General features: G+C 50.3%; 1 protein-coding gene across 1 annotated transcript in view; it reads right to left on the minus strand.

The window, feature by feature from the left end:
• Nucleotides 1–14,868, minus strand: part of LOXHD1 (lipoxygenase homology PLAT domains 1) — a 162,619-nt gene that overhangs the window by 59,998 nt on the left and 87,753 nt on the right. The window contains exons 17-21 of the mRNA XM_060613756.3: nt 13,755–13,947; nt 10,078–10,238; nt 7,243–7,720; nt 6,637–6,791; nt 4,588–4,721 (exon numbers count right to left, since the gene is read on the minus strand). Coding sequence (XP_060469739.3) covers nt 4,588–4,721; nt 6,637–6,791; nt 7,243–7,720; nt 10,078–10,238; nt 13,755–13,947 — 1,121 coding nt within the window. The remainder of the gene's footprint in view (nt 1–4,587; nt 4,722–6,636; nt 6,792–7,242; nt 7,721–10,077; nt 10,239–13,754; nt 13,948–14,868) is intronic.

The raw sequence follows: 14,868 nt of genomic DNA on the forward strand, positions 1-14,868 counted from the left end.
TGCTACCTAAAGCCAACCCAAGGCTCCAGGAATTATCTGAGCAGAGGAGACGGAGTGGGAACAGCCTCTCTGCATTCCAAACACGGCTACCAATACAAAATCAATCTGACACTTTTTTTAACTTTTTTTTTTTCAGAGTGGCGAAGGGGTGGGGCTTCCCAGGTTAGAGGAGGCTGGAGGAAGCCACAGATAAATTTCCCCAGCTTCACCATCTTCTTCCTAGCCCAAAGGACCAGAGAGGTCCTTTCTTGAGGGAATGTGAGCCTGTGTGCGGAGCCCCAGTCCACCCACGAGGGACCTCAGACCCCAGGACCACCCACTCAAAGCCACCCTCGGCTGCAAACCACCGTTCAAAAGCCTTTTCCGAATCATCTTGACTGCCTCCTGCCAGCTTGGGACTCCTACAAAGGGCCTCAAGCACTCCCTACTTGAAGAGAAAGAATGCTCTCCTTTTTTGGCAATTTGCATTGTGGATCAATCCACCTCTGCCCTTCCCCTCCCACCGGCCCTTCCTCCAGGTATTTCCAGTCAGGCTCAGCTGCTCTCCAGAACCGGCAGCCTTTGGAGGCCAAAGGGACTGGACACGGCCCCACTGCCACCCTGCTGAGTGCTAGCCTTGTCGGGGCATCAGAGCCCTGAGCCACTCTGAATCCTGCTTGGGTGACTTCAGTATGGTGGCAGGGGCTCCAGAGATCACATCCTCTTTAATCTCTCTGCCTCCAGGCCAACATCTCTCATGAGTGCCTCCCTGCTCCTTCTCTGTCTTCCTACCTCGGCCTCCGAAGGCTCTCTGGGAGGGGCACCTTGGTGGCTCAGTCGGTTAAGCGTCCCACTTCTGCTCAGGTCATGATCTTGTGGTTCACGAGTTGGAGCCCATGTCAGGCCCTGTGCTGACAGCTCAGAGCCTGGGGCCTGCTTCAGATTCTGTGTCTCCCTCTCGCTCTGCCTGCCCCCCTGCCTCCTCTCTCAAAAATAAAAACATTAAAAAAAAAAATTAAGAAGCAGGCTTTCTGGAAAAGCTGGCCAGCTAGGAGCCTCTGGCTGTGGAGCGGCACCCCCCACTCCGGCCTCCCTTCCCAAAGTTCTTGTCCTGTTCCCTTCATGCACGAGTCGGACAGAATTACCCACCACCTGCCGTTCATGCCCCTCGTGCCCTTCAGCTCCCACATCACACGGTTCAGCCGCTTTAGTGCCCTTTGTTCCAAACACCAAACATCACGGTTTGTGAAGGCCCATCTGAAATGTCACCTCGGACAGAGGAGCACCCTGACCCCCTCCTCACCCCCCAGTCCCTGAGCCCCATTTGGGGGGGCGCCACCCTGAGACAGCGGCCCCCTCGCTCTGCCTTTCCTACTGCCCAAGGAGTTCCTTCGTAATCCCGCTCATGCCCGTTCCTTCCTAGCTATGCAGCCACTTTTAGATGCCAACTGACTGGGTTCTTACTGGCACGGTGCTACCTTTTGCCGGGTGCCAGGCCCGGCGCTGGCCCTTACACGGGTTATCTTAATGCTGTGTGGGAGTTTTATTATCCCGTTTCATGGATGGAAGAACTGAGGCTCAGAGGGCTTAAGTGACTTTCCCAAGGCCACACAAGTAAAGAAAGGAAGAGACAGGAAATGAACCTAAAACATCTGCCTCCTAGACCATCACAGTTTTCTGTTGGAACCAGCCGCTTGACTCTCCGCACTTAGCATGGCATGTGTTTGCTGAATGAATGAATGAGTCAACACAGCAAATGTGGTTTGTATTCATTAGTTGATTTAGTAAGTATTTATGGCAAGCCTGTTGTGCACCAGGCCCTCTTCTAGATGCTGGAGAGGACACTGTAGGGAACAAGACAGGTGAAATCGTTACCTTAGGCAGGGACCTTATATTCAGTTGTGGGGAAAGGAACAATGATGAAATACTGCAGTCGATTGTAGGTCAAACGTTAGTGACGTGCAGAAAAAGAAACAAAGGAAGAGAAATAAAAGGTCCAGGGTGGGAGGCTTGCTGAGCAGATGACCGTTGAGCAGAGACCTTACCTAGAGAAAGCATGAGTAAGCCACTAGGGGAAGGAGGACCAGGGAGAAGGGACAGCACATGCAAAGGCCCTTGGCTGTTGGGCTCAAGGAACAGCAAGGAGTGAGCAGGAGGGAGACCAGGACCAAGAGTTAAGGAGGGGGTGTGGGGCAGGCCACTGGAAGTGCTCTGGCTCTCACCTGGGGGTGAATGGGAGCCTCTGCAGGTTGTTGGGCAGAGGAGGAACACACCCCTGACACAGGAGGGGCCAGGGTGCAGCAGAGGGACCAGGCAAGAGCCTCTGACCAGGGCTGGTGAAGATGGGGAGGTGGACCCTGACTCACACCAACAAGACAGGATGATGAGGGCGGGGGAGGTGATGAGGGGGCCAGGAGTGGGGGAGGGAAGGAAAAGAGAAAGGGAGGGAAGAAAGGGGATGGGGAACGAGAGGATACCATTCACGAGAGCGATAAAAATAGAAAATATTTAGGCATAAACTTAGTACGACTGTAGAAAATTGTAAAGCATCACTGGGATACCAGAAGGAACAATTGGATAAATGGAAATGCGCCCCTGGGGCAGCACTTAATATTCTAAATACACAATTCTCCACACATACGATTAATGGCATAACCATCAACATTCCAATGGGATTTTTTTCTTCAAATCACTTAATGTCTTGATTTGAAAAGGCAAGAAAAGCTAATATTTTTAAAGAATAATGGAAAAGGACAAGTACTGACAGATACTAAAATAGATTATAAGGCTACAATAATTTACAAATTGTTGGGCTGGCCCAGAAATGTCAAATCAATGGAACAGAGTTAACTGACCCTAACGGAGCTCTAAGGGGAAGCCAGGGATATTTGGTCTGTTCCTGTCCTTCTGTTTTTGCCAGTACTTTATCCTTTTCCAGCTTAAATGCCTTAGATTTTCAGAACATCTTGAGAAGTAAGCTGGGCTGACATCATTAAGCCTATTTATCAGAAGAGTGAATGAAAGCCCATAGACACGGAGCACTTAGTTCAGGGTGACCTGGTAAGTTTCTGAGAGAGGACTACCACAGCTCAGGACCCTGGTTCCCGGCTATAGCGTTGTCCCACTGCCCTTCTCTGCCGTCACAATGACCTCACGGAAAGCCAGGACACCAGGCCACGTGAGAGGTGTCCTTTGGTGTCCCCATCTGAGGCAGTCTCTTGGGCTGGTGGGGCGGGGTGGAGGTGGGAGATGGGGTGAGCCTCCTCACCCCTTGCCCAGCACAGAGAGTAGCCCAAGAAGAGGGCTTGCTCTAAGAGACACCAGACTGCAGACCAAGAAGTTAAGTCAACGTATGTTTGTTTATTGGGTGCCCGCTACATTCCGGACACTGGCGGGCACTCAGCAGCCCTACAACACACTCAGGATCTTGCCTGCCTTCCTCTCTGTCTGCCCCTGCACCTCCCCATCACACCTCCAGCCTTTTTTCATGTCTATTGCTCCGTGGCCCCTTTTGCTCAAGAGGCAATGGGGCCTAATGATGGAGACGCACCAGACTCATCATTGATGGTCTGGAGTTCTGATCTTGGCTCTGGCATGAATGGGCTCTGGGGGTGTGGCGGCTTCACCTCCTTGGGGCATGGTTCCTTCACCTGTCAGGAGGATAATATGCCTTCCTCAACCTAGCTCCTGGTGGTAGCTGGGAATCCTGAGCAGGGGCCAGCAAACCATGGCCTGTGGGCCAAATGTGGCCCACTCACCTGTTTATGTACATCCCACAAACTAAGCATGAATTTTACATTGTCTTAAGTTTATTTATTTTGAGAGGCAGAGGGAGAGAGAGAATCCCAAGCAGGCCCCACACTGTCAGCACAGAGCCTGTTGTGGGGCACAAACCCACGAACCTCGAGATCGCGACCTGAGCCAAAACCAAGAGTCGGACGCTTAATCGACTTAGCCACACAGGTACCCCTGAATTTTACATTTTTAAAATGGCTGAAAAAAAGAAAATCTAAGGAACACTGTTATTTTGTGACATGTGAAAATGACATGAAATTCAAGTTTCAGTGTTCATGAATAAAGTTTTATTGGAACACGGCCACATCCACCAAGTATCACCTGTGGCTGCTTCCCTGCTGCAAAGTCAAATAGATCAATTATGACAGAGACCAAATGGCCCCAAAGCCTAAAATATTTCCTATCTGGCCCTTAGAGAAAAAGTGTGCTTACCCCTGGTCTAGAACATTAAAACATTGTACTGGAAGCCGCTTCATATGTGGAGACACGGATGAGTGAGTAAGTGGATGGAGACTAGGCCAGTGGAGGTCTGACAGGGACAGGAAACCCGACCTTCTGAACTGATGGATCTCAAGAACTAGATTGGAGGTCCTGTCACCTGCCAGGGCAGGAACTCCAGGGGGCTGCCCAGTGAGAGGGGAGAGAGAGAGGCAGTGCCCACCCAGCCAGCCACAGGAGCCAAACTAACATACAGCCACCACCGACCCCCCCACCCCCCCAGCCTCAGACATCCCAACCACCCCACCCTCAGCCCTCTTCCCAGGACTAAGAAGCAGGCATGGCCTTCCCCCCCTCCCCTCAAGCCCCACTCACGTGACTTCATTGTTCATGTCGGTGATGTCTATTCTGTCCAGGAACCAGCCCGGTCTGTTGCCCGAGTTGTCATGGCGAATCCGAATCTTGGTCAGAGCCCCCAAGTCAATAGCATAGATGGTGAAGGTATCTGTCTGGGAAGGGCCAGAGAAGCACTCAGAGGGATGCCCCCCTGCCCCGAGACATGGTGCGCCCCACCCCCCCTACACATCAGCACCTGGGGGCCGGCAGGGAGACCCAAACCATTGAGGGAAGGGGGTGTGGAAACCTGTGACAGCCAGTTGACTGTGTGTGATCTGCACTCTTTTATAACCTGCCCACACCAGGGGTCTTTTCACTCTGTGTCCCAAAGGGTGGCAGGAGGAGTGGGAAGGCCAGGAAGGTGACCGTGAGGGGCAGAGGAGAAGGCAGGTGGGCTGGCTGCCCGCGTTCATGTTGTGGGGTGTGTGTGTGTGTGTGTGTGTGCACCCGTGGAGGGCCTGTTGTTGGGTGTGTGCTGAAACCCTGTGCTATGTGTGCACATGTGTGCATAAGCCCCTTCAGCCACCCATTCTAAGCACCTGGGATGAGCCAAAGTGCAAATCCAAGGTGATTTACAGAATTCAAAGTGTAAATCAAAAGTGATTCACAGGAACAGGAGACTTGCACTCCCTCACCATGTGAGTAGGAAGGCCGTGCGTGTAGCCCAGTATACGCGTCTGCACTGCAGGAGGCAGGCAACATCGGGACCTGATAAGGGATTCCTCTCGGCTGTAACTTCTTAAATTCTTTATATTGAAAAACAATCAAGTCTACAGAAAATTTGCAGAAACAATACAATGAAATTTTATATGCCCTTCACCTACATTTTGCAATATTTGCTTTCCCTGTCTCTCTCTTTTGCTATTATTTTTCTGAAACGTTTAAAAGTAAATGGCTGATACCATGATTCTTCACCTCTGAATTCTTCATCATAGCTTTCCTAAGAACAGGTGATTCTCATATAATCCCAGGACAATTACCAAACTCAGGAAACACAATACTATCGACACAATACTATTATCTAACATACAAGCCCATATTCAAATTTCATCCATTGTACCAGTTACGTCCTCTATGACAGTTTTCTTCCAATCCAGGATCATAGTGGCTATGGAAATAAACCCTAAACCTCAAGTCATGGCAAGGCAGTATTGAAAGAAAAAGCAGGCAGCCTCTGAAAGAAATCAGAGGAGCCCAGGAGTACTTTCATGGGTTTGGTTTCTCTTCTTCCTCTGTGTGGATGAGGAAATGTGGCTTTGGGATCAGGGGCAGGAATGAGAAAGGTGAGCTGGGGACAGTCTTCCAGCCAGAGAATATTGTAACATCTTGAAGGACAAAGATGACAGCTGGATTTTTCACACTCTCCCCACGATACCTGGAAGAGGGGTGTGCGTGCATTTCTCTCACTGCTCAGAAGCCTTCGTGGCTCCTGCTGGGGCAGGACCAGGACTCAGTCCAGGCTTCTCAACCTTCTTTCAAGGCTCTCATGCCCCACCCCCCTTAACTGGGCTCATCAAGCTTCCCAGAGGCAGTGCGCCCCCTGGCTCAGCGTTAACACAGCACAGTGGGAAGACTCCCTGTCCTGGAGCTGGGCCTTCCAGATTTCCACCCCACATCTCTGTCCCCTGGACCCATCCTCGGGGAACACCTCTCACGGTAATCGTGGGCATCCATCCCACACTCACCCACCATGGCCCAGTGTACAGCTCTCCTTCCTACCATGTTTTCCCCAAAGAGCCGTCGGCACTTCCTCCTTGAACCCCCCTGCTCCACCCCCTCAGCGCCTGAGCATCTGCTACCTGTAATATCTCTGGTCAGTTCCTGTGGGCTTCGTGGTGCTCGACGCTCCCCTCCCCGGCCTATCTTATGCCCCCCACCACAAGGCGCCGGAGCTCACAGAGGAACCACTTCGATTACATCTGGGTGGACTCAACAAAGCACCCTGCTGGACACCGTGCTGGTGGGGTGTGGCCTCCGGAACCAGCAGTCTCCACCACCCACGCAAGGGCCAGAGAGCCCCCACTCTACCTGGCCCTGCTCAAACTTGTTGGACTTGTCCGACTTCTTCAGGGGCCGCTCGCCTGTGTCCCCGTACTCCTCCCCGTAGATGGTCAGGTAGACATTGGCATCGGTGCCGGCCTTGGGCACATTCCCTGTGATTACCTGGACCTCGTAGGTGTTGGCTGGGGACAGAGAAAAACGTGGCGTTGAGGACACCTAGGCCTCGGGGCGGACCTGAGGCTCAGCCTCTCGGATCCAGCCAGCTCGTGGGAGCGGGAAGGACCTACAGATTCCTCCACATCTGCACTAACCTGGAAAGAACCTATCCCTCCCCACTGCTCAAGACTTTTCTTTGCCATGAGGCCCAGGAGCCTGAGAGTCAAGGGGAGACGCCCTTGGCCGCCCTCCTACGTTACGTCCCACTTTCAGTCATCGCGAGCTACATCCAGGCTCCCCCTGAGAGCCGCCCAAGGGGCAGAGCTAACCCCAGGCAGAGGCCTGTCACAGGTCAGGAGACCCACTTGGGAACCATGACAGGTGCCCCGCTATGGGGCTGCCACGTGACTGGAGAGCTAGACACCCCCCTTCACCGGGCCCCCTTCAGCGGACCTGCAGACCCCTCCTCGGGCTTACGCTCAGGACCCGGCCGGCCTGCCGGCACCAGCTCCACGACAAGTTCATTGTCCTCCTTGCCCCGGGCCAGCCAGCGGTGGGCTTCGAACTTGTACTCCTCAATCACCTCCTGCATCCCCGGCCCAAACTCCTCCTCTTCCTCCTCCTCCTCCGTCTCCTCCTCCTCCTCCTCCTCAGACGAGGACTCCTCCGACGAGGACTCCTCCTCCTCGTCCCCCTCGTCCTCCTCGTCGCTACCCTTCTTCTTCTTCTTCTTCTTCTTCCTCTGCAGCTTGGCCTTCAGCCGCTCCTTCTTGAGCAGCTGCCGCAGCCTGTCCTTCTCCTTCTTCTTCCGGGCCTCCTCCTCGGGCGTGAGCTCCACCTCCCGCACCACCAGGTGCCGCAGCCACAGCGTGTCCACGAACCAGCTGGGCCCGAAGCCTTCGCCCGTGTGCCCCAGCCGGATCTTGAAGACCTCACCCACGTCCGCCGCCTCCAGCTGTGCAAAGCGCAGGGCAGTGGCTGGGGGGGCCCCTGGCGTCCTCCCCGCCTCCCCTGCGCAGCCAGGCTTGGGCCTGTGTGCGGAGCCCCGGTGGGGAGGCCCGGGGCCTCGAGCTCACAAGCTTCCACCAGCTCCCTCTCTCTCAGCCTGCTTGTTCGGCCGGCCTTCCAGGACCTCTTGCAGCCCCTCCTTCCACCCACACCTACTTCCTTCTAACCCCTGGGTCGTGGTCAGGATGGTCTCCCTGCCTCTCTCCCTTCACCCCGCCCCACATCCACACATGCACGCACACACACATGCACATCGCGCTCATTCCTGTCACTCCTGGTTCCACACCTCTGTTCATGCACTCCCCTCACCCAGAGCGTCTTTATTCCTTCCTCTGCCTCCAAGGAAATCCATTCATTCCATTTCCTGAACCTTATTACTACTTTCCTTTTCAGTTTGTGCTTTTCTGGATTCTCTTTCCAAAGTTTTTTTCAGCATGAATCATATACAACTTTTGTATGTAATGAGCAAGAAAACTGTTATTTTTCAAAAATACACCCAACCCCCTCCCCCATGTCCCCAGGGACCCCAGGCCTCTCCCCCAGCACAGGCTTCTTCTTTCCCTGGCAGTGCAGAGGGAGCCCAGACCTTGGCTGTGGTTCTGGTCTGTCCTGGATGCCCTCCCTGTCCACATGAGCTGCTCCCCGCCCACCTGAATGGGGAATTACTTGAGACGGGGACTGTTCTTTCTTGCTTCTCTCTGGCACAGGGTCTGGCACAGCGTGGATGGATTTAGCCTTAGCTTTTCTTCAGATTAGGTCCTCGGCCTTCGATCTACTTACTCTGTTCTAAGCCTCACCCTGCAGCGAGGTCTAGCCCCACAGAGCTCAGGGGAGGGTCCACATGGGGTACCTGCTGGTTGAGCCACTCTGTTCCCCATTCTGATGGGCCCCTTCTGGGTGTCTGACACTTTTCAAAGCCTGGTGCCACCAATTTTTCCACATGTGTCCTGGTGACTGGGGACCTGAGTTTCTCAGTGCCCCATAACTGGAGTCCAGGTCTAGATAAGAACTCAGGTCTTCTGACTCTGTTCATGAAGCCACAATGTAGGCCAAAACCACCTTTCTGAGAAAGTTATCAGCCAAAATGAGAGCCCAGGAGCCCTGAAGGAGAGGCATTTTTCCCTCTCAGCTACTTAGGGGATGGGCTCTGGGCCTGGTAAGTTCGTTCTTCAGCACATTAGATCTCCTCCCCAGCATTTTCCAAGTCAGAGCATCCCTGCCCTCAACCTCTCCAGTCGGGCCTGCTCACCATCCCCTCCTCCCACATCTGTCTCCTCAGCACCCATGCGTCTCCCATGACCGCATTCATGACCGCATCACTTCCAGCCACACAGCATGCTGGCATTGGAAGACGCTCTGCTCTGTTCCACCCCCACAACTGGCCACAATTTCCTGAGTACGTACCCTGACCTTCACCATTTTGACCCCTCTAAGGACTTCGAAGCAGGCTAGGGAGGCACTCTAAGGCTAGGTTTGAACGGAGGAAGAATCTGAGGCTCAGAGAGGTGAAATGCTAGGGCCTCTACCTCCTCAGCAGTGTTATGGGGGGTTGGCCTCAGTGAGGCCCCCTCCAGCACCAACGTTCCGTATGCCCTGACCCAGGTCAATCAGACCCTGCCGGGCACTGGGGTAGGACTCTTTGCCGAGGGCCAAGTGACCTGAGGCACACAAACACACACAGAGCACCCAGCACGAATATGCTCCCTGCACACACATACCTGCTTACACACACACACACACATGCATACACTCACTCACACGCACTAGTATCCCACAGGAAACATTCATGTGTCCCCCACAGGGCGTCACACCTGCATTCTCCTCCCCTGCCAACAACATGCTCACATTCTCATCTTTTTCTTCTCTACTCAAAGGGAAGTGCAGAATCCTGGGGCGTCGAGAATGCAGCCAGGAGGCTCCTCCCCAGATCCTGCCTCGAAGTGTGGCCCTGCCCACAGGCGGAGAGAGCTGTGGAATCACAGGCTGGCAGTGGATGCAGTAACCAGGGGCTTCAGGCCATATTTTGTCAAATTAGAATCATCTACTCCAGCGGTTCTCGGAATTGGCAGCTTGTTAGCCTCCCGGCAGAGTTTTCAGAAGCATACCCCGAAAACGCATCCCACCATAGAGGTTCTGACTTAACTGATCCGGATGTGGGCCAGGCAGCACTTTTTTTTTTTTCTTAAAGCTCTCCAGGTGATTCTAAGAAGCCAGGGATGAGAACCACTGAGCTAGTCCAATCCCTTCATTTTGGGGCATCCCCTGGCCCTCTGTGGGCACTCCCGCTGCCTTACCCACACACACCTGGAACGTGTCCTTGGATGCCCGCTCAAAAACTTTCGAGCGGCTGGACAGGAAGAGCACGTCTGTCTTGCCGTCCTCGCCATAGATCTGCACGTAGACTCGGGCAGTGGTGCCTGCACCGCCCACATCCCCCGTCCAAACCTCAACCTCATAATGGACCACTGGGTTGGCACGTGGGGAGAAAACAGGACATTCAGTAATATTAATAATAGCAGTGATAGCAGCAAAGCCAACATTCCTGACCCTGTGCCACGCCTGATGCTTCACGGGCACCATCTCATCTAACCCTCTCCGCAGCATCGAGATGAGGACTATCAGTGCCATTTTGCAGGCTGACAAATTGAGGCTTAAAGGAATTGAGTAGGTGGTCGAAATGGCAAACTCAAGCAATCAGACTCCAGAGCCCAGTGATCCACTGTATCACACGCGACTTCCAGAGCCAGGCATGAGGAGTCATTAATACACCAGTGAGCACTCGCTGCTGTCTGCCGGCCCCTGGGCAGAGACCACGGAGTAGAAAGAAGCAAAGGCTTCCTTATGTTCAGTAAAGGACAAGGGACTGAAATTAGAATTTTCTTTCTTTCTTTCTTTTCTTAAAATACATACATTAACATGGGGCTTGAACTCATGACCCCAAGATCAAGGGTTGCATGCTCTACCAACTGAGCCAGCCAGGGACCCCTGAAATTATAATTTTTATTTAAATATATGCACCTTTCAGATGACATCAACAGATACATCTACACCCAGAGAGAGTTGTCTGTGTCCTAAGTAATACGTTAGTAAGCAGTTAGAGGGTGGAAATGTGTTTGAGGTGTGCACCACTAGGTGTGCACCATTTCTGACGATGAGGGAGATGTCTTCCAGAACTATGGGATCATGGTTTTTCAGCGACTACTGTTAAGACTTACCCTCGCAGAAATGCCATAAGATGATATCGTGATTTTTATTTTCAAGGTAAGATTGTTATTTTCAACAAGAGGGGGTCTCTTCCATTACCATAGCAATATGAGAGATTTGGGGCAGAAAGTAAGAGGACTGGCTGAGAGCCTAAAGAAGTTGAACTAGAGATACCAGGATCAGCTGGCAGTGAGGGTAGGCAAGCATTTGCACAAGGGGGATTCAGTAAAAGCTGGCATTCTGAATGGACAGAACCCACAACCTCATTCCCTCTGTCAGATCCTAGAGCAATAGGCAGCCAGAATTACACAAAACTATGATAAAAATGACCATTCAGAGAGCAAGAACCAGCTATTGGAAATCAACATGTGGTAGCTGAAATAAAATAGTCCATAGTAAGGATAAAGTCAAGGACAGCTCATAAGAACAATAGAAGAAATTTCTCAAGAACAAAATAACAAATGATAGAAAGGTAAGAAAAGTAGAGGAATTGCAACATCTTACCAAGAAAATAGAGGATAGAGAGTTAGAAATTGTTAAAGAAATACCCATAAAAGTCTCAGAATTAAAAAATTCTCCATAGAAGGAGCCCGTGATGAATCCAGAGTAATGGATGAAACTAAAATCACAAAAGGCAGTGAGGACATCATGAAATTTCAGAATGCCAGGTATAAAAATAGGATCCCATAAACTTCTAGAGAGAAAAAACCCTAAAGGGTTGGATAACAGAATGGTATCAGACTTCCAAACTGCAACACTGGGAGTTAGAAAATGGTAGAATAATTCCTTCTAAACTTTAAGGGAAAATGAATTCTAACTAAGAATTCTATAATGAGCCAAATTCCTGATCAATTGTGAGACATTCCCAGACATGCAAGGTCTCAACTTTTCTCTTCCATGCACATTTTCTCAGGAAGCTATCCAGTAGAAATGAAAAGAAGGCAGAAACCAAAGAAGAGAAAGACATGAAGTCCAGGAAATAGGAAATCAAAAAAGAAAGGAATTTCCAAAAAGATGGGCAAAAGGAAGTCCCAAAAGGACAGCTTCATGGCAGCCTAGAGAGCAGGAGGACAGAGGTTCCTAAAGGAATGTCTTGGGGCAAGGAGTGAGCGGAAGGAGGTAGAGAGGAAACAGAATTATGAAAAGAATTTTAGTTCTATTGGGGAGATGGAGATAAAATGATGTTATGGGAGAATTATCTCGTACTCCAACGCAAATCATGTATTGAAGTCCTAACCCCTAGTATCTCAGAATGTGACTTAGAGATAGGAACTTTAAAGAGAAAATTAAGTTCAATTGTGGTCATTAAAGTGAGGCCCTAATCCTATATGACTGGTATCTTTATAAGAGGAAGATACTAGGACACAGACATGCAAATACCTAAAGGAAAGACCATGTGAACATGCAGCAAGAAGGCAGCTATTTGCAAGGCAAAGAAAAGGCCTCAGAAGAAATGTGATCTGCTGACACCCTGGTCGTGGACTTCTGGCTTCTGGAACTGTGAGAAAATAGATTTCTGTTGTTTAAGCCATCTATTCTGTGGTATTTTTTTATGGCAGCCCTAGCAAACTAATACAGATAGGTGGGTATATAGAAATACAGATGGGTATATAGAAAACTATATAGATGAAAACTGAGGCTATCATTAACTCCAGAAAAAACAAAGAGTTGTACAAAAATTGAAATGTTATCATCATACAGTATGTGTTTCAGAATGTATACTATTTACATAGTCATAATAATGTAAAAATTGAATACTGATTTAGTTTTATTGAAGGCTGGGAGGAATGGATGCACACACACACACACACACACACACATTCATGTGTGTTAAAAGAGCTAAACCCTCCTCTTCCATTGTAAGAAGTCAAGAGTTCATGTCTATGAATAAAATAATCAAGGAATTGGCAAGCAAATTATTAAAAATATGGAGATTAACTTCAGAGGGAAAGTGAAAGCAACTGTTACCTTTGAAGAAGGGAGATGGTAAGGAGAAAGAAACTACTGCTTTCTAAAAATCTGTATCTTATTAACTAGTACCTGTATTATTGTGATGGAAATCAAGTTCTAACTTCTAAAAAGAGAAAGAGTTGATTCTTCACAGTGGCAGGTACCATTACACAGCATGTGTATATGATACAGCCGTCAAGAAACCTACAGGATAGTTGAGGAGAGATCACTGTGAACTTCACCCTCATTCAGAGATGTTGTCATCCTGTCCAAAAAAGTCCCCCACCCCCATGTCATTACTAACATCCTATCCTGCTTCATTTTCTTCATAGCTCTTACTTGGCATTGTATTATATATTTATTGTTTGCCTCCCCTGGTAGAATGTAAATTCCACAAGGGCAAGTTTCGCCTATTTTGTGCCTAGGGCAGCGCTGGCTCAGAGAAACAGTCACTATATATACTTATTCAATAAATGAATAAATAAACAGCTTTATCTCCTCAGCCAGTCTTCCCAGAAGAAGACACAGACTATGTCTCAAACTCCTGTACACAGGGCTGAGAATGTACATTTCTTAATAGAGTCATTTGCTGCCTTTATTCCAGAAAAAAATATTTCATCCACAGAGTCCTCACTTTCCCTATCTGTAAACTGAGCCGCTTTTCCCCTCCTAGAACCATGGCACCGCAGGCAATCAGAAGCCCCATCATCTCCCCTATGCCTCCCCCTTGGAATCAAGTTAAGTCACCCCACAGTCCCTTCTCCTTCCCCACAACCCCATCCTGCAGGGAAACAATGCTGATGGTCCCATCACTGCTGCTTCCATACATTTCTGGATCTCCACGACCTCACTGGGATAGAGCTCCACCTCCAGGCGCCCATCAGCTTGGTTCTTGTCCAGCCAGCGGTTGGCAGGGAAGGTGTACTGCTTGCCTTGGCGGGGCACGCGGATCTGGACACTGCCGAGGAACCAGCTGGCGTGCATGCCCGTGCTGTCATGCCCAATCACCAGCCGACTGATCTAGAAAGAAACCCAGGGTGCGAGTGAGCAAAGAGCTGGTGCACAGAAATCTCCATGCTTCCACCCACCTCCCACCCACCACCAACACTGGTACAAACTGCTTTCCTTGACCCAGACCTCCAGCTCCCCAGAAGAGGGGGGCTCAGCAGGAGGAGGCTGGGTCCCAGTCTTGTCCACCATCAGCCAGTCGGGGCACTTCTCCCGCCCAGAGCCTTTGTTCCCTCCCTTAAGAGGAGCTCACCCTTGTGGTAGTTGTGAGAAGCAAGTTGGGGAGCGGGTGTGACTCCAGTATGTCTGTGATTGTGTTGAGTGGTGGCCACACAAGGAAGCAAACATTCAAAACATTAACCATTTGCTTCGGTAGCCGTGTTATTGGTTTGGCTTTGCTTTGTTTAAACAAGACAGTACCGTACCCATTTCTGCATTTCTTCTCTGATGTACCCCTCGGTTCTGTGCTCAATCCCTTCTCTCACTCTTGGCCCTGAGGAACATCTTTCTCTTTCCAGTAATGCTCAGTAGTCCACTTGCTTTGCTATTTTACATTTTAACATCTTTACATTTAACACAGACCACTGCGTAGATCATCATGTTACCATCCTCACGAGTACTTGGTTCTTCAATGTTCAAATCCCTTTAGTGTGTTTTGTTTTGTTTTTTAATGCTGTTTACGGGGTGATTCGAACATTAGACGGAATTATCAAATAGCCTTGAGATCCCTGCTGGTCCCTCCCCCTCCCCTCAGCTTCTCTCTGTGATGGTTTGAAGGGGTAATGCTAGCCATGAGTCTGGTGCCAGAAGGCTAGAGTTAGAAAATTGTTCCTCTAAGCCCTGTTCTCGCTCTTATGAGTGCTAAGTGCCTCTTGCGGCTGATAATGAAAATAGCCTCAGAACGGAGTGCATGTAGCCTGGGTCCCCTGGAAT

Source organism: Panthera onca, chromosome D3 (genome assembly GCF_046562875.1).
Source record: "Panthera onca isolate mPanOnc1 chromosome D3, mPanOnc1 haplotype 2, whole genome shotgun sequence".
In the NCBI taxonomy this organism is placed as follows: Eukaryota; Metazoa; Chordata; class Mammalia; order Carnivora; family Felidae; genus Panthera; species Panthera onca.